General features: G+C 45.8%; 1 protein-coding gene across 2 annotated transcripts in view; it reads left to right on the top strand.

The window, feature by feature from the left end:
* ENPP6 (ectonucleotide pyrophosphatase/phosphodiesterase 6) overlaps positions 1-23,642 on the top strand; it is a 132,038-nt gene that overhangs the window by 90,492 nt on the left and 17,904 nt on the right. For both annotated transcript variants that reach the window (XM_003823458.4, XM_034959477.3), the window contains exons 3-6: positions 3,166-3,277; positions 9,544-9,685; positions 10,407-10,586; positions 14,712-14,849. In XM_003823458.4, the coding sequence (XP_003823506.2) occupies positions 3,166-3,277; positions 9,544-9,685; positions 10,407-10,586; positions 14,712-14,849 (572 nt within the window). The remainder of the gene's footprint in view (positions 1-3,165; positions 3,278-9,543; positions 9,686-10,406; positions 10,587-14,711; positions 14,850-23,642) is intronic.

Raw genomic sequence — 23,642 nt, 5'->3', positions numbered from 1 at the left:
ATCTTCATACTGTTTTTTTACTTGTCTTAACTGTTTTTGTTCCTCTGTTTCTCCTTTCCTATCTTTTTTCCACTAATTGAGTACTTTTAGAATTCTACCATATCTTCTTTATTAATCTTAGATTTTATTGTTTTTTTCCTAATGGTTATTCTAGACATTTCAACACACATCTATAACTTATTTACATCTACTTTAAAATAATATTCACAAATGACATGAGTTTCAAAATTTTATTATATAATGCCATTTGTCCACATATGCACTTTTTATATTCTTATTGTCATATGTTTTACTTTTACATATGTTGTAAAGTCCATAATATATTGTTATCAATTTTGATTTAGTCAATAATCTTTTTTAAAAATGTATTTTATGTTTAACCTTTCTCACTGACAATTGTGCCATCTATGGATCTGATTCTGTTGATTATTTTTTCTCTTAATTATGGGGCACGTTTTACTGTTTTTAGCATGTTTCATGATTTTTTATTGTATGTTGGACATTGTGTGAGAAAGAACAATAGAGATAATATGGTAAATAATATTTTCCCCAGAAAGGCCATATTTCTTCCTATTTCATTCCTCTAGGGTGGCATCCAAATCAATCTAATCTGTAGCTGAGCTGGGTCTGGGCTTTCTTGAAGATTTAGTTAGATTCATTTTTCCACTAGTGTCACAGGTGAGAAATGATAAGGACGATCACTTTAGCAAGTCTTGCGATTTGTCCAGTGCTTTACATAGAGAATTCATGCTGCCAACTTCTTGGGTCACTGAGGAATTCTTTTTCTCTCCAGCATTGTCTACAGCTTTCTGCAAGTTGGAAGATCCCTTTCCACTCTGATGTATGTCCTTAGTCTTTGATAAAACTGTTGCTTTGCACTCAGTGAAGAGTTTGTGTACTTTGGGGGAATTTCTCTTGATTCTCCTATCCTACCTTTAGCCTAGGTAGCCACGGTAGGCTGCTGCCATGATGTTTGTTTAAATTAAAATTAATTATAGTTTTCAAAAATAAAGAAGTCCATAGCACCATAACAACAGCTCCACTTTGACACATACTGCCTCTACCTGTACTATAGAATTTTACATGTAATTAATCAATAAAAAAAAGTTTGTTTTCTACTTTAACCTGAGGCAAGGGCAAATTTCTCAGGTGAACTGTATTACTATGCCAGTGTTAAGTCCAGATTCATTTTATTTAAGTAAAGGTATTAAGAGAACATCTGTTTGATAACATTAACAAACATATTTATTGTTGCTCGTACCAAAAACATTTATAGTTTTATATTTTGTGCAAACACCAAAAAGGATGTGTTTCTCTTATCTGCAAAAACCATGGTCATACTGCATTACTTACAATTTACATACAGATGTGTCAGAGATGCTAGAAGCAGACACCTGGTCACACTGTACATGACTGTTTAACTTTTAAAGGGTGGGTGATATCTTACTTGCTTTGGGGTTTCTGGCACTGAGCACAAGGTGGATACAGAAAAAATAGCTTTGAGAGAGCAATAACAATTCACAAATCACCTTCAACAGATAAAACACTGGTATCTAAAGTGATATAGTCATTCAAGATTCCACTGACATTTCTTACTCTAATGAATATTTTCCTGGAAGTCATGAGCAGTATTTATTTCTGGGTCACCTAGCCTATTTTTCCCTCTCAAAAAACATGTTTCGGAAAAGGAAACTTCCTGCTTTTCTAGTTCTGTCACAGTTATTGTAGGGGCCCTTGCTCTCCCTGAACCCAACGTATCAAGCAGAAAGCAGTAGGGTCTCTCATGACACACCCAGGTCTTGCTATAGTATGCCAGATGAAGGGATGCTTTCTGGAGGCTGCCCTATCATCTTTGAAATCAGCTGTAACCAGCTGGCAGATGTACCCAGGGGTGGGGTTGATGTGCTTCCTGACAGGGACTCCTTCCTCCTTTCCTCCTGCGCTCCCTCTGTCCCACTTTTACTTACCTCACCTTGGAAATCATTTTCCCTGGGCTATAAGAAAGAGCAGCATCTGGTCTCCTGGCACCATTGTCTGGCATTTTATGGTACTTACAGTTCTCTACACATACAGTATTGCTCAGAAATTCTCTGAACCCTTGGTCAAGCTGCTGTCTTTGCCTGGGACTTCCTCCCAGCCCACCTGCATCCCATTGCCCTGGCTAAATCTACAAAACTGAGCCCAACATCGGGACCTGAGGAAGGCTTTCAGGAGGAAGTGATGCCTGAAGTCAGTGCCCTTCATCTGATTCCCACAACACCCAGGACGCATGCACCTCCCTTTAGACTTCACATACCACATGCTTTCCTGTGTCCCCTCCCACTAGACTAAACTCTGGGATGCTCCCGGAAGGAGACCCTACCAGATCCATTCCTGTTTCCAGTACATCTGAACATAGTGACTAGGTCATAGTAAATGCCCAATAAATATTTACTCAACTAGCAGAAACCGAGGTGGGCACATCCCTCTTCTGTTCTACGTTCCCTAATATGGATGGGTGTCTCCTCGGCAGAGCAACTACTTCTACTTGTCCAGGAGTCTGGGGCAGAAAAGCTGAGTCTGTTCACATTGGAATGAGTTTGATTCTTTCACTCTGTTTTGGGCCAGGCAAGGATACGGCTCAGACCCCATTGCTTGAACTCACTGATTTTTAGCTTGCCAATTTGGCAGAGTACCTCTAAGTCCAGTTAGCTTTTGTATAATGCCACAGGATAGTAAAATATTTATTTTATAATCCTCTGACTAATCAGATGCTACCTAATACTTGATTCTAGAAGAGGCAAAAGTACACTAGAAGACTTTGTTTTCATGAAAGACTTAGATTCATGAAAAATCTATTGAAGAAATTTTCAGTTGAGGTATTTGTATATATTGATTAATTGTGTTTTGTTTCAAATTGGGAAAGACAGTTGTGGTCTAATTTTTGCCAGTCTCTGATGTGGGACACCAGTGTTGCATAGGAATGACATTTGAGAACCTCTGCTCCGGTTATGCAAAATTGCAGTTAAATACACCACTTATTAGCAATAAGTTATTTTAGTTCATAAAAATACGCAACATTTTTATTTTTGATTTTGACTAATGGTGTTTGCTTCCTGAAATAGGCTCATAACTCGACGTTGCTTATTGAAGAGAGTAACTATTTGCCATCTTTTTCCTTCTTAGGCTGTGAGGTTGAGATTCTGGGTGTCAGACCCACCTACTGCCTAGAATATAAAAATGTCCCAACGGATATCAATTTTGCCAATGCAGTCAGCGATGCTCTTGACTCCTTCAAGTAAGTGTCCCAAACTCTAGCCACACCATTTTCTTCTTTGTTTCCAGGACTGATCATGGATCCTAAAGTGAATTAAGAGGGCTTGGTGGAGATGAAATAATGTCAGAGAGTTGGTGAGCGTCTTGCATGGTGATTGTTAACTGCTAGTAGGGAGTAATTGTGAGCAAGTGATTTCAGGCAGGGGCAATCTCTGGAAATGTTGAATTGAGAGCAGGAAAATCCCTAAGGGTTTGAATCTCCTTTTTTATGTTGTTAAACAACGGAAAAACAATATAAATGTCATCATTTCCCTAAGCATTAGTCAGTGAACAATTGTGTCTCTGAAGGTACTAATCAGTATTTGGCAAAAAGGAAGGATATGTGGTCAAATAAGTTTGGGAAAATTGCCTACCCTACCCCCTTCTTGTACCCATGTACAAAATGCATGGGTATATTAGAACACAAAATCTGTTTTTTCCCTCCCACATGGAACCATGACACACAATTTGAAAAATGTAGGAATTAGTAATGCTCTCTTGTATAGCACACAAGAGTCTGTCAAGGACACTGATCAAGACAGTTCAGGACAAAGCCTCAAGTCAGTCTCAGAAATCTCTGGAAGTGGAAGTCAAGATGGGAGCCCAAGTGGGAGTTTGCATTAAGTAGAGATCAGCAACCGAGAGGTTACAGATACTGGGAGCTTTTGAGTTTCCAGGAGTGGACTTGAGGTCACTGTGGACACTGAATGGGTTTCCCGTGTGCGTCAGGCAGAAGACCCACCATAATCAGAGCAAAGAGACTGGGGACAGGACCTTCATCTCCCCAAGAAAAGGAGCCTGGTTTCAAGCTGGGCATATCCGAGAACCAACATACCCAGGCACAGTGTACAGAGCACTAGCACGAGCCACATGAAAGGGCCTGTCACTAAGACTGCCTCAGATACAGAGCTGACCAATCATAGATTTTCTTCTTGCCACGCCCCTCCGACGCCATGGTGAGCAGCAGCCACCCCCACAGAGCTGCGAAAGCAGAAAACAGCACCCTGCCTTCACTGCTTCTTAGAATGATTCCACTTCCACGAAACCTATCAAGAGGGTCCAGGGAGGTGGGGGCACATAAAGGTTCATGCTCTCATTGACAGGTCGGAGAGAAAACAGGTTTAAAACACATAGAAATGGAGAAATAATTGCCCGTGAGTGCTGGAGAACCACACAAGGATGAGCCGGGATATTGTGCTGCAGTCTAGTTTTGTGTGAGTGAAGCAGAATAGCACAGCACGTGTAGCAGATGAGTGGGGCTGGCACTTGGACATTGCTCCATGTCTAACCAATGCTGTTTCCAACATATCCAGAATGCCAGCCATCCCCACAGGCCATGGCTGTGCCAAATATGAAATTTCGGGTTAGAGTTGTCATACAGATACCTCCAAATAACCCAACAGTCTGTTTGGCAATGTCATCCTTTTTGCATTCATCTTATCTTAACAGCTGATGGATTGTCACTCTGTACCGCCCGGTGATTCACAGGTGGGTGAGCACAGAGCGCACAGCCATGAGAATCCCAGGTTGGCACTGGCCTACTAGCTGGCCAGTCTAAGCAGACTTCCCTGTCCTGAGAGACACCAGCATGCAGCAGGGAATAAGTGCTGGGCTCTGTTTCCTCTAGAGAAGCTATGGAAATGCATCTTTACCTTGGAGAATATTTAGGAATGGGGAAGGTTCTGGTGGTGGTGGTGGTGGTGGTGGTGGTGGTGGTAGTGATGGTGGGCTATGAGTGTGTGTCTACCATAGGTATTGGGTTCCACCAGGAAGAAAGGGCTACAAAGAACCGGAAGCCCAGGAAAGGGTCCCCAGCTAGGCCGCCACCTAATGTGCCCTGGCATTACCATACTGCCCAGCTCCACATATTTATATTGTGGTCTATGTAGATGGCCTTGAGCTCCATGGGTTGGCATTCACATGGTCTGCAATAAGAATGATGCCCTGGAAGCAGTGAAGGCCTGGGTCGGATGGAAACCAGGTCAGTGTAATTGTCTCATGGGGTCTTCATATTGCCAAAATTAACAGGGCCACCAGAAACAGCCCCTTTGGGTAGTAGGTGGAAAGATGGAGACCCACTACCTCTAAAGCTAGGAAGCTCTTGACATGTGAGAAAGAAAAGAATAATAACAGGCTGGATGACACTGCCCGTGGAAGACAGTGAGATGACTTGGGCCTCCCCTGAAGACACAGGAAGCCCCTCCTTCAGCCAACCTGTGTGTTATTATTAGAACATGTCTCATCACCTTCTTACAAAGAATAATAAAGGCCTGAAAGTTGTGGGTCAACATTTTTCTTTGAAAGAAATCTAACCTTTGTCCCCTTCAGGAATGAGGTGAGTGAAGAAGATGTCCAGTCTGGAACAGTCTAGACCAGTCAAGAGCACTTTGCCCGTAGTAGCTTGTCCATGCAATCATGTGGCTCAAAGGAATCATTAAGTCTCTTGGTATGTGCGTCTAGCAAAGATGTAGGATTATTGGTCTGTCTATCAGAGACCCCTAAAATAGGAGCATGTCTAGAATGCCACAGCTCACCTCTTGACATCTGTTCAGCTCTACTGCAAATTCCTAACTATAATTTGAGGACCACTTGGAGTTTTCATACGTGAGTGTCCAAACATGCACACACATTTCTCCAAGTCACTACAAGACTCACAGAGTGTGTTTTTTAATCCACTTTGCTATTAACTTGAGAGGCAGAGAGAATGGAACCCAGGATAGATGGGCTTTGACAGAAAGCAGGAGAGGCTGCTAAGATCTTGAACATAGAGGTCTGCTCAGGGACATTTCAGCAGAGGATCTATGTCAGCCTGTGGTAGGAAAGATAATCCCTCGCCCAAGTTTGATCCAGGCATTGCCTTCCGGTGCTCATAATGCATTACTGACCCCAGACATATCCTTGTGAAATGCTACCTTTGAATTTGGACAACTTCTAATAGGGAAAAGGAGGAGGGAAGGGAATTAGTGTTTTAACAGCCATTGGCTAGTATTGTGTCAATGGGCTTGATTTCCAGTAACCCACTTGGTTCTCATGTCCATGGTATTGTGTAGGCATTGCTCTCCCCACCTTACAAAAGAGGCCACTGGCTCTCTGAAGGTTAAATACTTCTCCTTGGACCTCACAAGCCAGCCAGTGGTGGAGCAAGAACCCAGCTCTTTCCACAGCGGCTTAGGGCCCAGTCTCTGGAGGCCTCCTGCCTTGGGGACACGGTGCCTGAGAACCACTCCAGGGTCAACTCCTCAGTCCTCTACCCTGGTCTCTGCCAGCTCACACCTCTAAGACACCCTGAAATTGAGACAGCGACACGGAGTCCAGACGCGCCTCTTTGCAAGTATTCTCTTTGGGGCCATCCTAAGGCCTGGGGTTCTGCAGCCTGCTCAGGTGTCGTGTGTCTGCAGCCTGCAGCCCAGGCACTGGAGCCATGTGCCTCCCACCACACATGGGCAGTCTGCAGGCAGCGCCCCCCACACACGGCCCTTTATCCTGGCTGAAAAGGAAGCAGGGTTTGTGATCTGCATCACTTATTCCCATCCTCCCAGAAGTCCTATTTGCAGGATATTCGTGGTTCAGTGGGCGGGAAAAGGTGCGTGGTGCTAAAGCTGAAATAAGCCTTGAATGGCTCATGGGGTGGGTGGAGGAGAGCAGGGGGTCACAGTGGGCCGGACAACTGCTTCCAGGCTTGTAGAGCAGACTCACTGTGCAGCCTCACAAAAGTGTCAGTCAGGAAACAACTTGGCCGCCGGAACAGTGGGCACAGCCATAGGCTGTGTATAGATATGGTCCTCTGTCAAGCTCCAGGCTACTGAAGACAGCTCTAAAGGACTGCCTTCAGGATCCCAGAGCCTCAGTGGTGCCTGGACTAATGAAGGAATAGATGACACAACTCTTTCCACAGGCCACCAGGAAGCCAGCTCCCCTGTCCTGGCCTGGTCCCTCCTCCCTGTAGAGTACAGGGAAAAAGGAGCAGGAACCAGGCTGGGGCTAGGAGACTGGCTCCTCATGCCTGCTCAGCCACATACTCAGGAAAAGCGATCTAGGGCCACCTGGAAGGAAGAGAGAAATGGGAGGCATTTCTTCCCCTCCCCTCCCTTTTACTATGTGTCAAGTGCTTTATACACATCAGCTTGTTTAATACACCATGTTACCCTTTGAGTAGTGTATCAGTTCGTTCTCTTGCTGCTAATAAAGACATACCTAAGACTGGGTAATTTGTAAAGGGAAGAGATTTAATTGACTCGCAGTTCTACGGGGCTGGGGAGGCCTCAGGAAACTTACAATCATGGCAGAAGGGAAAGCAGACATGTCCTTCTTCACACGGCAGCAACAAGGAGAAGTGCCAAGCAAAAGGGGGGAAAGCCTTTTATAAAACCATCATATCTCATGGGAACTCACTCACGATCATGAGAATAGCAATATCATGAGAATAGCCCCCATGCTCCAATCACCTCCCACTGGATCCCTCCCACAACACATGGGGACTATGGGAGCTACAATTCAAGATGAGATTTGGGTGGGGACACAGCCAAACCATATCAAGTAGGTTTTTCAGATGGGAAAACGGAGGCTTGGAGATAATCTTGCCATTCATCTGAGGCCTCGAGGTTAGTTAGAAGAGAAGCCAGAGTTTGATCACGAATTTGTCTAGTTGCAATGGCCCTGTCAAAAGAGAATTTTCAAAATTAAGACTTGTCATATGCTCAGCACATCTGGGTATCAGGAATATGCCAAGGTTCAACGTAGTTTCTTGCTGAGGGGAACCAGGAGCATGACAAAGTTGCTTATAAGGAGAAAATGAGACACACACACACACACACACACACACACACACACACACACCAAGAAACAGAAGGATGGAGAATGATGAGTGATAATTATTGTTTGATGCAGATATGCTTAATAATATAGAGGATAATCAAACCATAATGTTAGAGCTGCTTTCTCCATCAGACAAAAATAATTTTCATCTTATCAGTTTCCTACAAGTTAACAGCTACGTTTCCGGAGTCTGAACTCCAATCAGTAGTTCAGTCTGGTGACTCAAGCAAGCTTATTAGACAGTGCTCACCATGGCACTGAGAAGACAGGCAATCATACTGTAGGCTTTATTTCTAAGTTTTGGATCATTTTTCTTAACAGTCACCCACTTTAGTAAGAAAAATGGAAAGAACATTAAGAACTTTTTACATGGCAAAGAAATCAGGACAGAATCATAAGGTGATGGGAGACTCAGGTGTCCCTGAAACCCCAGGGCTAGGAACCCCTTGCAGCACTCAGGTAACTGTGCTGGGGGCCACATGTCCTTCTGCCATGGTTCCTGGACCTTAGAGCTGTCAATGGCCAGTAGTAGGTGGGCAGGCATGACTACTCGTCACTCCTCACCCAAACAATTCATTGCAAATGAGCTGACCTGGGATGGAAACCAGATCCCTGTGGAAAACAGCTGGCAAGCAAGCATGTGTCAGCTAAACTCCAGACAGGCAAGAGGTCTCAGCCCTTGAAGACATAGGGTCCTAGTGAGTCAATGAAATGTCAACGTATCATCCTTTCACAAAAGACACGTGTATAATCCCTGAATCACAGGCATCACAAATCCAGGATTCCCAGCATCTGGGGTTGACAGCTTCCTGACCAAAAGCCACCAGGTAAATTGTCATACATAATGGCTGATGTGGAGGTTTGTGAATAGAGTAATAGCCTTAAGGAAACCAGGACAGTGAGTGCTGCACTAAGGAGAGGTATCTAACATGAAGAGACCTAGAATTAGTTCATTCATTAAACTTTAATGCAATGGTAAACTTTATTCATGAAAACTCCTCACTATAGTAAGACACCACTGAGTTTAATCGGATTTTTCCCTACATGTAAGCCCACTCTGGAAGTGTGGACACCTAAACAGATGCCATACTGTGTGAACAGGCACATCTGAAATGCTAAATGTGCACGTACCTAAAGCAATGAAATGCTGAGGCTTATCCAAAGGACAGATTTTATGGAAGCTTCACTATGTTCAAAGACTGCGAATTCTATGTTCAAAGATTGCAAAGAATTGCTCAGGACCAGCAATTCTTGGTTCAGTGTGTGCTTCTCCCTTGGAGATCTGACCTCATTTATTTTAGGGTATTGGCTTTGTCTGGCCCAGGGACAAGGTTTCGGGGGGTGTGAACACCTTCAGAGAGTGCTATGGGGGTGATAAGGGAGCAAGCTGGCGGGGGCCTCCCACATCTACGCCTCTCTCCTCTGTCCCTCCAGGAGTGGCCGGGCCGACCTGGCAGCCATATACCATGAGCGCATTGACGTGGAAGGCCACCACTACGGGCCTGCATCCCCGCAGAGGAAAGATGCCCTCAAGGCTGTAGACACTGTCCTGAAGTACATGACCAAGTGGATCCAGGTGACCTGAAGCAAAGACACGTGGCCTGGCCTTCTCTCTGTCACCCTCTGTTTGTCTCCTCCACAGTCACTCCTGTCAACATCTTCCCTCTTACTGCTAAAGGCCGATCGGGCCAGCACAGGCTTTGACGAGTCCCTTGGCTTCACACAATGCCTCCTGCGATGCCAAGTGATCCTTTGTTCCACAGCCAGGCCAGTGAGAGAGACTGACCTAGGTGTGCCTTCTCGCCTGGCTCAGCTGGAGAGACACCCAGCTCTGTGGACTCCTAATAAGTTTGGTAGCAGCTTGACGTGTAGACAGGTTCCAGTCCTGATTCTACCTTACGCTTTTGCTGAATGACTACAAGTGTTCAGTTTTGTTTTTACCTTTGCTTTCCCTTCCTGTGCTTTATCCTGTACATCTGTAACATGGGCACGTGATAGTTCTCAAACCAGCACACAAGTTTGTTGAAAGAGCCAAAGAAGATGCAGAGGGTCGACCTTAAAAAGCTGAAAGTGCTGTGTAAGGTGTCAGCATGAATTGAGTGGGACTGAGCCTCACAGTCCCCTCCGCAAAGGGTTTCTGTTGTGGTTTTGAACTGGCTCTCACCAGGGCAAAATAGTAGATGATTAAACACAGAACTGAGGAGATAGCCTTTCTCCCATCATTTGTAGTTGACAAGGTTTTCTGAGTGCCCGAGCCTCTCTGTTGGTGCAGTAATGACTGTCTTCCCACCCCACAGGAGCGGGGCCTGCAGGACCGCCTGAACGTCATTATTTTCTCGGATCACGGAATGACCGACATTTTCTGGATGGACAAAGTGATTGAGCTGAATAAGTACATCAGCCTGAATGACCTGCAGCAAGTGAAGGACCGCGGGCCTGTTGTGAGCCTTTGGCCAGCCCCTGGGAAACACTCTGAGGCAAGACAGCCCCATGGGGGGCGGAGGAGGGCCATGTGGGCCCTCGTGTGTTGCCATTTGCACTGTCTTTTCCTTGTAGTTTTTTGTTTTGTTTTGTTTTGTTTTGTGTGTGTGTGTTTGCTTCTTTTTTTGAGGCAGAGTTTCACTTTTATTGCCCAGGCTGGAGTGCAATGGCGCGATCTCGGCTCATTGCAACCTCTGCCTCCCAGGTTCAAGTGATTCTCCTGCCTCAGCCTCCTGAGCAGCTGGGACTATAGGCATGCGCCACCATGCCCGGCTAATTTTGTATTTTCAATAGAGACAGGGTTTCTCCATGTTGGTCAGGCTGGTCTCCAACTCCTGACCTCAGGTGATCCACCCACCTCGGCCTCCCAAAGTGCTGGGATTATAGGTGTGAGCCACCACGCCCGGCCTTTCCTTGTAGTTTTAATACTGACATACAGAGCAGTGTCAGGAGCTCGGATGCTGGAGACAGATGACCTAGTTTACCTCTCACTCCCTGAGTGACCTCTATCAAGTCTCTGTTTTTTCTTCTCTGAAATGGGCATGATGATACCTACTCCATTGAATGTCATGAGAATTAAGTGAGATCAAGGAAGCATCATACAGGCCCTCACCAGGGCTGTTTGTTTGTTTGTTTGTTTTTCAGACGGAGTCTCGCTCTGTTGCCCAGGCTGGAGTGCAGTGGCGCTATCTCGGCTCACTGCAAGCTTTGCCTCCCGGGTTCATGCCATTCTCCTGTCTCAGCCTCCTGGGTAGTTGGGTCTACAGGTGCCCGCCACCATGCCCAGCTAATTTTTTTGTTTTTTTGGTTTTTTTTAGTAGAGACGGGGTTTCACCATGTTAGCCAGGATGGTCTCAATCTCCTGAACTCGTGATACACCTGCCTCGGCCTCCCAAGGTGCTGGGATTATAGGCGTGAACCACCGCGCCCGGCCTAGGGCTGTTTTATTATTGGCCCAAATGCAGCACTTCTCAGGCACATCTGGGGAGCATCAGCAGCATCCCTAGGCTGCCCTTTCTCAGGAAAGAGGCTGCTGCCAGGCTGATCTGTTTCTGTTGGGGAACAAGACGGTAAAGAATGAAGGGAGCTGAGGCTGTATGCAGTGCCCAGCTCCTTATGTCAGGAGCCACCATTCCCAGCTCTGTGTTCAGTTGGAAGCCAGACAAGCTCCCCACCCTGGCCTCTCTGCCTCCCTGTACGTGAGCATGGTGGTGTTGTCATAGCTGCCTCCTGGCTGCTGTGAGGGATATGGAAGCTCGCTGAGCCCACTGCAAGGACAGTGTATGTGTCGGTGACCACGATGATCCCCACCAGAGGGTGTGGTTGAGTTCCCACAGTGCCAAGATGGGGGACAAAGCTCTGCTCCCCACAGTCACTGCCCTGCACCAGGGATGACTAGACCTCTGCTTACCCTGCTCTCAAAACAAATATTCTGCCTGGCAGTAGCTGGTGACCTACCCTGAGACAGGAGGAGGAGCAAGTGGCACCTTCTGCTGGCTGCTTGTCCCCCGAGTTCCTAGTCACTTCCCAATATGGGCTTTGTGGCTCGTCCCACTCCCAGATGAAACTGATCTGGGCAGGAAGCAACTGTCTTCCTGGGGGCAGGCGACCTGCTGCCCCTGGAGGTTGCCAACCACAGGGTGCCAGTAGTAGGTCCTGGCCAGCCTGCTTTCTCTCTCCATCCTCACTGCAGCCATGAGTTGGCTCTGGACAGTCATTAGTAAGGATGAAGCACTGGTGGAGGCCAGGGTCTCACCTCCTTAGCCCAGTCCTTCTGCAAATGCATCCTCCTTTCCTTAAGAACTCTGGATTTCCTTAAGTAGAAAATCATAACTCACGGAGCCTACTGCCCTATAAGATCTGTCTGTTTGGGGTTGAGGAACACAGATGCCCAGAATGCCACTGCTCCCAGCCTTGCTCCATCCCCAGGGGATGTTCTCAGGCTCCATGGTCAGGGACTGCAGGTGCAGGCTATGTTTATGCAGTGTTCCCATGAGCTCCCAAAATATGAAATCAGAAACAATATTTTACACATTGGCAGGTTCTTGAAAATACATTCTGGGTTTTTTCTTTTTTTCTTTTTTTTTTGGCAAGAAAGATCATCCTTGTGTCCAATTTGGCACTTAGGAACGTGCTGTCTCCAGAACTTGGGCATCAACAGCTTTTGAGCTAGGGAGAGCGCCTTCCAAGGTACTGTTCAAGTCAGGCATTGCAGGCAGCCAAAGCAGTTGGTAGAGTATTCAAAAGCGGGGGCCATGTTTGGGCGACAGTTTGTCATGTGACGGACACAACAGTTTGTGAGACCTGCTGTGTGTCACTAGATTTTTCACTTATACAAAATCCTTCTGCAAATGCATCCTCCTTTCCTTAGGAACTCCGGATTTCCTTAAGTAGAAAATCATAACTCAGGAGCCGTCAGAAACCATCCACTACATTATTTTACAGAGTTGAGTTGATAAACTCAATCTTATATTCAGTGATGCCCAGAAATATATGCCTGATTTGGCTAAAGGCCAAGTCAATATCAGTCAGTCGATTTTAATTTTAGCTATAGATATTTAAGTGGCTGCTACTATTAGAAATATGTACAGGGCCAGGCACGACGGCTGACGCCTGTAATCCCAGCAATTTATGAGGCTAAGGTGGGTGGATCACCTGAAGTCAGGGGTTCAAGACCAGCCTGGCCAACATGGTGAAAACCCGTCTTTACTAAAAATACAAAAATTAGCTGGGTGTAGCAGTGAGTGCCTGTAGTTCCAGCTACTTGGGAGGCTGAGGCAGGAGAATTGCTTGAACCCAGGAGTCGGAGGTTGCAGTGAGCCAAGATCTTGCCATTGCACTCCAGCCTGGGTGACAAGAGCAAAACTCCATCAAAAAGAAAGAAAGAAAGAGAGAGAGAGAGAGAGAAAGAAAGAGAGAGAGAGAAAGAAAAAGAAAGAAAGAAAGAAAAAGAAAGAAAGAAAGAAAGAAAGAAAGAGAAAGAAAGAAAAGAAAGAAAGAAAAGAAAGAAAGGAAGGAAAAAGAAAGAGAAAGAGAGAGAGATAAAAAGAAATACGTACAGGGTCACACTCGGTGGCTGAAGCCTATATTCCTAGCAGTTTGGGAGGCTGAGGCAGGCAGATGTACAAAGTATGTACAAAGTTCGCATCTTCATCATGAAATTGTACAAAGTTTGCATCTGCATTATGAAATTACCAATGTAGTTAATGGCAAACAAGTACTAGTGCTTTAAAGATTCACGTGCAGGCAGGATAGGCTCTAGGTCAAGTTGAAGAACAAATCCTCTTTTTTGATCTTTGCAATATTTAACATCAGGTAGACCAATTTCTTACTTTCCCTTTAATATCAGCATGGGAGTTTTGACATAATATTAGAGCATGGGCGTTTTGACATTATTAGAAAATGAATAAGGTGTGAAGGGTAATGTTACAGCAGACCCTTTATACTCAGAACACCTGAGAAATAGGACATTACCGTTACCTGGGACAGCTGTATGTCCTTCTCAGACCCAATCCCCCTTTTTGCCCCCTCAGAGGAAACCACTGTCTTAAATTATTAAAACTTCTGTTTACAGTTTTACCATATATGCTGTTTAGTTTTGTAGTTGCTCAAACTATAATAAGAAATATAGAATTGGAATAATTTTGCCTGTATTCTTCAGCAACTTGCTTTCCCCCCGCTAAAGCTGAGATCCCTGAGAGTCTTCCAGGAGTGTTTGTAGCTATAATTCATTCATCTTCAGTGCTGTAGAGTATTCCATTGCAGAACCACACCATGAATTCTTTCTCTCCCCCACTATTGCTGGGCATTTGGGCTGTTCCAGTCTGCAGGGTTCATTCCTCCACATGGCTACAGGTGCACAGGCTTGAGGGATTTCACTCTATTCCTCAGAGTCAACTTCTTAGGTGAGAGAGTGTGAGGATCTTCAGCCTTCCTGGATAAAGCCACCTTGCTTTTTGAGACAGACAAAAGTTTTTTGTTTTTACATATTCAAATCTATCAAGTATTTGGCAATTTCTTTCTTTGGTCTTATACGTAAGTTCTCCTCTCCCTTAGCTCCAGTAAATATTCACACATATTTAAGAGAGTGTCAAACTGATCACTCTTGATTTTCTTTGCAGATATATAACAAACTGAGCACAGTGGAACATATGACTGTCTACGAGAAAGAAGCCATCCCAAGCAGGTTCTATTATAAGAAAGGGAAGTTTGTCTCTCCTTTGACTTTAGTGGCTGATGAAGGCTGGTTCATAACTGAGGTAATTATGAAATATGTGCCAATTTATTCTCTATGCAAATTCTATAAAACAGTCCAAAGTTAAATAATAGTTACTCAAGTTTTTATACATAAAAGATTTTTTCACGTAGGTATCGTTTGTTGCGTTATGTCTTTCTTTAGAGAATCAAAAGTCTTGATCGGGTAACTTTGTAGACACAACTGTAGACGCAAACCCAGAGTCGTGGTTTAGACTTCGTGGCTCCAGACTCGCTGTGTTTTAACAAACGGGCATTAACTCGATTACCCGGCTTACAATGTAACCTGTTCGCTTGAAAGTGGAACAATTACTGTGAACCAAAGCAATTGCTCAAGGGCAGTCAAAAGCAGGGAGAGGCTCAGCTTAACTTTCACCTTCAAGAGAAATGTTTGGCAAATGAGACTGTGAGTCCCCAGTTTGCCAATTTGATCTTTCAGAGGAGAATATCATGCATTTTTTGTCCAAACCTTAATTGCCTCATGCCTGAATGACCTCCACAGCCTCCTCCTGGTTGGCCTGGACTCTAAGCTCATCCAGCTCTGGCATCAGCTTGTGATATCAGGCCACGGTGGGGAGGCCCTGCCCTTTAGGGGAGTCTGCAGTCGTGTCATGTTTACAGTTCATTCCTGAAGACAGCATGGGTTATTTTCGGAATTTGAAGGTGGATTGCAATTATTAGCTTGGTTCAAAAGTAATTGCGGTATGACAAAAATCACAATTACTTTTGCACCAACCTAATAGAACAGACCCCAGGGTACATGAGAATAGCTGGTTGAGGCCAACCAAGTGTAAGACCTAAGACTGTCAGTAGTCACCCTGGGGCATGAGGACAGGTGATGATCAGCAGGAAGGCTGACTGGGCAAGTGAGTGGGAGTCCGGGACATGGGCATGGGAAAATGGGGGTTGTGTGACATGAACATCAGTTATGCAGGAAGACTGCGTGGTTTCTGGGTGATCTCAGACAGAGAGAAGCACCTGGCACCAAGGAACTGAGAAGAGAGCAGATTCGGTTAGGGGTGTGAGTTGCGCAGAGCAGAGACCAGCGAGGTCCTTCTCAGGCAGCTATGGCTTCTCTGCCACGTGGTTTACAAGGTGAGGGTCCTTCTGTTCCCTAATGCCCTCTCCTCTACAATCCAAAATGCTTCTCATCACTTCATCACAGCGTGTGAGGTCACCTGGAGTGAGGTTAGGTTGGGATCACCAAATCATCACTTAGAGTGGTTTGCTCAGGACCTCACACAGAGCACATATGTAGTCAAGCAAGTCACCTGTCTCACTGTATTCCACAACGCCAGCCTTCCAGATCACACCAAAGGGCTTACTGTTTGAACTTTTTTCAGTTTATAAAATTCTGGCAGAATTGCTTGGAATTTTTAAAAGCAAATATGCCCTGAAGGTTAATCCACAGCCATCAGTAATTTCTTAGCTGGCTATTTGCATCCGTCATTACTCTGTCGTCTTTAGCTGAAGTCACCCGTGCTGAGAGGCTGGGTGGTAGGGAGGGAGAGTATAAGAGCGCAGAAGTGATCGGGCATCTTGGTGGAAAACAGGCTTAGGTAGGGGAGTGCAGGGCCAGAGGTCACTATGGAGACGCTGGGTGACTAATGAGGTGCCATCTCAATTCCAGCGAGAAAGGTCTTGGTCCCCTGCAGTAGGGTGTGACAGGTGCTGGGGAAGCAGCTTCAGCCCTGAGTCCTCTCAGTGAAAGTAAACATGGTATCTCAGCAGCCACACGTCCGGCATAAAGATGCAGGGCCTTCCAGTGAGTGATGAAACGCAGTGCTGGGAGACCTCAAGGCATCCATTAAGACGCTCTTGGTCATAAATCACAGCCCATTTGATAAATGTGGTTTAAACAAAAAGGATTTACTATCCCACATAACTAGAAGTCTGGAGGCAGGCAATTCCAGGATTGCTGAATCCAGCAACTCAATTATATCATGCCCCAAGCAAGCTCTTCTGCAATGCTCTTGGCTTTCTTCAACGTCACAAGGTGGCTGCTGCAGCTCCATGCATCACATCATATCCCGTCAGGACATTCCAAAGCAGGAAAGAAAGGGCATGGGTTCTGTTTGTATGTCTCCTACTTTTATCAGGGAGAAAAATATACATACCAGAGCCAGGGCCAGACTCAGGTTTTGTAGGACTCTGAAGATTATGCTAAATGGGATCTCTCTTTAAGAAGAAAACATACACAGTTATGAATACAAAATTAGGTACAGGGATTTGGAAGAAGTTCACACACATGAGGAGCCTTGGTGCATAAGCTGTAAATCTGCTTCTGCCCAGAACCCACTAGCGGCTTCCCCTCAGTCTCATCAATCAGCTGACTAGTGGGGCTAGAAAATTCCTGCCTTGGGTCAGCTTTGGTTCTGAGATCTGAAGTTGTGCTGAAGTGCAGACCAGGGGGTCCCAATCACAGGACAAAAGTGAAACAGAGGCCAGGAGTCAGGTAGACTGGGGCCCCGAAACAAAGAACAGAAAGAAGGGGTGAGGGGAGAGCAAGGACAAACGGCAGCCTCTGCACCATTCTGACTGGTGCTGGCCCACTCAGGATGCCCAGTGACACGTCTGAGGACACGTCCTCCTTCCCCTGGCTCTGCTTCCATCTCCCCCTAATCCTTCCGTCCCGTATTCTGCTGTGGGTCCAAGTACCTTCTCCCATCTCCCCCGCATCCTCCCGCCCCACACTCTGCTGTGGATCCAAGTACCTGCTCCCCTGTAGGACACCGACAAATTAGCGTTGACCATGTTATGTTCTATTATATATTACTTTTGTATGCATTGACAAATACACACACACACACGTTTGTCTGAATAAATCAGAAGTGAGACCATCAGTTAGCAAGGGCTAACCAGTACTGTATTGTATGTCTTAGGGAGAAGCCACAGAACAGAAAGGAAGAATGCTTAGCTATTGACAATTATTAGAGCAGCATTTTAACATATACAATCACTTCCAAAGGAAGATTTGAGGTAATTTCAAAGATAAGTGAAGTAGAAACTTTAAAAAGAAACAAAAGAACATCAGAAATCAGATAAATAGGGTGTGAAAAAATAAGATTAGCTCTGAAAGATGAGGGTTGCTCACTAATAGATTATCCATGGTGGCTCACACACCTTTAATTACTAATGATAAGGGCTGCGAAATTCATCTTCATGTATCACGCCCGGATCCGTAGCAGCTCTAGAATGACCCCTGCCCCAAAGCTTCAATGACATGCATAGAAAGTTATTTTACACCTTGCAGATAATAAATACATCAAGAAAAATGTCTGTTTAAATTTTAGTCAGTGACAACAACTACTGCATAATAATAGCTCTCTTGAATTAAGTGCATCCCAGTTCCTGTTTCTAATTCTCCTGATGACTCTGCATCATGGATATTGTTAGTTCTTTTTGTTTGTTTTGTTTTTTTGTTGTTGTTGTTTTGTTTTTGAGATGGAGTCTCCCTCTGTCACCCAGGCTGGAGTGCGGTGGTGCGATCTCAGCTCACTGCAACCTCTGCCTTCCAGGTTCAAGAGATCCTCCTGCCTCAGCCTCCCAAGTAGCTGAGATTACAGGTGCCCACCACCCTGCCCAGCTAATTTTTGTATTTTTAGTGGAGATGGGGTTTCACCATGTTGGCCAGGATGGTCTTGAACTCCTGACCTCAAGTGATCTGCCCGCCTTGGCCTCCCAAAGTGCTGGGATGACAGGCGTGAGCCACTGCGTCCCGCTGCTATTGTTAGTTCTGAAAATAACATACAGCCAAACAAAATGGAACACACATGTGGTTCTGAGCTTCCAAGAAGCCAATTCAAAGAGAACAATCAGTTCCATTAACATAACTTACAGCACTTATGTCCATGAACACAAATGTCTCTCTGGAAACTCATAATTGTCCCTAAGTCCTGAGAGACACTGAGATATCTTTTAATGACTCTGCAGTTTCCTAGACTAAAGATCTTAATCATTTTACTTCTATCCTGGAATTTACAAATTTTTATTATCAAGACACCATATGTAAAAGCTATAATTTCTGATTCTACTTTAATATAACATTGGGGCTTTATTTATTTGTTTTCTGAGAAATCCCCAAAACAAGTGCCCATTCTTTCTTTATTGGCTTAAACTTCTTCCTTTGACATTGTTCGATTGTTTGTTATCCTTTCTTGACAGCAGAGAATTAAAAACCCCATTCTATATCCTCGTTTCTGCGTTGTGCCAAGGCTATTAATCTCTCACTTTCCTATTCGCTAAACTTCTCCCCAAATGGTAAAAGAATGTTAAGTTTTGCCCTGAAACCTATACACCCATCCACAGTGCATGCGATGACGTTTCAGGGCTGGCTTAGACTTCACATCTGTGGCATGGCAAGACTCTCGGCCCGAAAGCAGCCTCTCTGGGTCTGAGTTCGGCTGGCAGATGAGACTGGTTTCTGGTTTAGCCATGATTAGGAAAACAGCTGAGTCAGGACATGGTGATGCTGGGTGACAGCCACCAGAGTCCTGTCCCCTACTCCTTTCTGCCTGTAGCCGCCATCCCAGAAACGTGGAAGATTTGGTTTCCTTGGTAAAAATGCCCTTCCCCAAAACACACCAACTTTCTACCATAAATTTAAGTCTTGCAGACTCTAAGGCGGCTGCACTAACAGGAAGACTTAATTGAGTTCATCTTTTTCTTAGGATTTCTTAGAGAGGCGTCACGGAAAAAGATAAAGACAGAAACAGATTTTTTTTTTTTTTTTTTTTTTTTATTGAGACTGAGTCTTGCTCTGTCGCCCAGGCTAGAGGGCAATGGCGGGATCTTGGCTCACTTCAAGCTCCACCTCCCGGGTTCACGCCATTCTCCTGCCTCAGCCTCCCGAGTAGTTGGGACAGCAGGTGCCCGCCACCACGCCCAGCTAATTTTTTGTATTTTTAGTACAGACGAGGTTTCATTGTGTTAACCAGGATGTTCTCGATCTCCTGACCTCGTGATCCGCCCGCCTCAGCCTCCCAAAGTGCTGGGATTACAGGCGTGAGCTACCACACCTAGCCCTGACTAATTTTTCTATTTTTAGTAGAGACGGGGTTTCACCATATTGGCCAGGCTGGTCTCGAACTCCTGACCTTGCGATCTGCCCACCTCAGCCTCCCAAAGTGCTGGGATTACACACAGTCATCCAGCGGGACTGCTGACCCTGCCATAGCAAAGCAAGGGCCCCCAGTTTGCCTCTGCCCCTGCACTCTTTAATAAACCAGCTGGATTTCCAACCGCTGTCAGTCCTTTCTCCAGCCTCCTGTCCTGAAAGGAGAGAAATCTGAAGTGTTCTTATTCCCACAGGATAAAACAGAAAGAGGTAAAGCACAGGCCGCCTCCACAGGTCCAGCCTGAGCCCGTCACCCCAGCCAAGCTCTTTGCTTCAAGGATAGGAAATGGGCCTTCCTCATGGAAGTCCTGCCTGAGACCTGGTCCCTGTCTTCTGGAAAGACTTTGCCCTGCATCTTCCCACAGGGGATGAAGATCACACTCTTCCCCAGAGCACGGAAGCCCCGCCCAGGTTGGCTCCACCGCGGTTCTCAGTGGGTCACCCTGCCACTCCCTCCCCCAGGGGCCTGGGGCAGGTTGGGTTGTCACAATGTCATGGTGGGCCAGGGACACTGAGGAGGCAGGCTCAGTGATGCTAAATTATGGGAGAGTCAGGCACAACACAGCAAAATGCTAAGTGGAGAAGGGCTGTGGGCAGTCTGCAGCAGACTCAAGCACACTCTTCCATCCCCGACCGTGAAGGCCGTGTGCCTCAGCAATCATGCACCTAGCGAACCAGCAGATATGTGCTGAGTGCCGACTACAGTGACGGCCAATGAAAAGTTCTAATTCCACAGTGGGGAGCCACTGGGAGTCCTTGCCCCCACTCCTGCCCTCCCTGCTAGTGAAGGCACTAGACACTAAATAAACACGCATGCCACACAAATAAGTCGCCATGGTAAGAGCTGTCATGGACACAGAGAGTGCCATGAAAGAGGGTACTGGGGTGAGGGCAACAGGAGCCCGATATAGATGAGGGGCTGGGGGGGGCCCTCTCTGAGAAGGGAGCTTGAGGCTGAAACCCAGAGGAGGAGTGCTCAGCGGTCAGGCGGGAAGAGGAAGTGCTCTCCAGGCTGAGGGAATGGGCTGCTTGAAGAACCTGAGCCAGGAAAGACCTTTGAGAGTGAGAGGAATGGAAAGAATGGGCCAGGTGGCCAAGTGTGGGGAGCCAGGAGAGGGGACATGGCAACAAGATGGGGCTGCTTAGGTAAGCAAGGGACCATTGGGCCAGGACTTGGTATTTTTTATCTTAAGACTTGGTATTTTTGTGGCCGGGCATGGTGGCTCATGCCTGTAATATCAGCACTTTGGGAGGCTGAGGCAGGCGGATCACCTGAGGTCAGGAGTTCGAGACCAGCCTGGCCAACGTGATGAAACCCCGTCTCTACTAAAAATACAAAAATTAACCGGGCGTGGTGGTACGTGCCTGTAATCCCAGCTACTTGGGAGGCTGAGGCAGGAGAATCACTTGAACCTGGGAGGTGGCAGTTTCAGTGAGCCAAGACTGCGCCACTGCACTCCAGCTGGGAGACAGAGCGAGATTCCATCTCAAAAAAAAAAAAAAACAACTTGGTATTTTTAATCTTAAGTTCAGTGGGAAACCACAGGGAATTTTTACAGGGGAGGATCATGATCCATCATCTTCAGGGTAATGTAATTCCCTGGGAAGAACAGAGTTAAATAACTGAGGTCATGAGCAGTTCCACGAAAATCCTTACACTGACCCACTAAACAGACTGTCAATGTGATTTCATACACCTTTAATTAGTAATACTGGTTGCTGTGAACAACAATCTTAATTTTTCTTGCCTGGATCATGGTAGACTTTGGAAAGCGCTCCCTATGGCCCTCCCAGAAGTTTCAATAACATACACATCAAGTTATTTTATATTTTGCAGATAATAAAAATATGGGGATTTAAAAAAAAATTTTGGTCAATAACAACCATAACAATAGTGGCCATCTGGAATGAAGTACCTCCTCAGTTCACTCTCTCTGCATTGTGGATACTGTATTTACTGAGTTAATGGTGGCTCAGCATTTTAGGTACCTTGCCTATGGTTATAAATCTCTGAGCAACTAACCCAGGACTTGAATTCAAGTCTAGCCATGAAGCACACAGTCCCGTCCAGTTCTTCTAAGATGTTCTAAACATTTCAGCAGAATGTTCAATGTGTTTCTAACATCGTGTTTCCCAGTTACAGACTCACCCTTCTGGCTTCTGTGGGGTCTAGAGCTACATCTTGGCTCCTTCACACTTGCAGAAACAGAAGTTCTACCATCATCTTTTTAAATTTTCTTGCTCGTGTCATACTGCAAAAACCTCTACAGTTGTTCCAAGCCCAATTTACCTCCTTTTATTCTTCCTTACCCCAACCCCTTTCTTTCTTTCTTATCACCAACATGAGTGATTTGCATAGACCCGAACCAAAATTTTTCTGGTTGTGAAAACAATTCTTCCAGTGCAAGACTTAAGTGTTGGGAATTTGGTGGTCAGGGAGGGGTAACCGTGCTCGCCCAAGTAACTTCAATCAGCCTAATAAATAATCAGTAGAATCTCTGGAATGCCCTGTCTGTGCCAATCCCTCCCTGTCCTTCAAAGCCCAACTCAAACACCATCTCTTCCAGGAAACACTCAAGAGTTGCTAATGTTCTCCAGCTTGGAATTTCTGTAAGACCTGATGCTACATTTGTTTGTCTGTTTTGGACTCTGCCTTGCCGGAGTGGAGGCTCCCTGAGGGCAGGTCTTTGGCATCTTGACCTTTGTTTCCCATCATAGAACTTGTACACAGTAGAGTCTCAGTAGATGTTAGTGGGTGGTACGAATTATTAAATATTGAGACAGTTGATTTCTGACTACTTATTGACAGATTGTTCACTTGGTTGGTGTGTAAACCAGTCACCAAGTAAACAGAGAAGAAAGCGAAGTCAGGCTTTCAAGCTTGGCTAATTATTAGTAGCCCCAGAAGAAATTTCAACAGGGAAGAGGTGTTGAAAGTACAAATTCTTCTCACCTCAGTTGACCCAGAGCTACAGTCCAAGGGCAGGACACAGCTCTCCCCAGCCCTGAAGGGCTAATTCCTGCAGCCTCTCCTGGACAGTGTCCATTTTATGCCACCATGCTCACAAAGGTAGGATGGGGAAAGATTTCCCCAGAGCTTGGTGAAAGATCGTAGAACATGGTCTGGACCCCTGCCTGACTTGAGAGAAATGCAGCAAATTCAGGCCCAAGCTTCTAAAGGAGGCCAATATTTTTCTCCAGAGGAAAGACTTATTTTGAAAACTGGAAAAGGATATGAAATGCCAGGCTCAATTCTAAAGCCTGTGGTTGAATGGCTGTGAGGCCTGGACTCAAAATATCTGGGGAAATCAAGACAATCTGGAAAACGTGGCTTCGGAGCTTTAGTGGCAGCTAGTGTGGTATTGTCCAGGCCTGCCTGAGCTTCAGAAAGTCAGATGTGGGGCGGGAAGCTGCATGCGTTCTGATGGTGACCAGGGCCATCTGTGGGAGCTGTGTGGGAGCACAGGCATACCCTCCTCAGCCTGGGCGCGCTGCAATCAACGTGATTCAAAAAAAAAAAAAAAAAGAAAGAAAGAAAAGAAAAGAAGAAAGAAACCCCATCCACTAAGTGCTTTTCTCCAGCACTTCGCTCCACTCCGAGAACGTCTGCGTCGCCGGATCCCTGCTGACTTGGCTGCCTGCATTTTCCATTTCGAGGATCAAGCAGTGTGTGGCCAGGGTC

This window comes from Pan paniscus, chromosome 3 (assembly GCF_029289425.2).
Source record: "Pan paniscus chromosome 3, NHGRI_mPanPan1-v2.0_pri, whole genome shotgun sequence".
Classification (NCBI taxonomy): Eukaryota; Metazoa; Chordata; class Mammalia; order Primates; family Hominidae; genus Pan; species Pan paniscus.
This window is presented reverse-complemented; position numbering and strand designations above follow the sequence as displayed.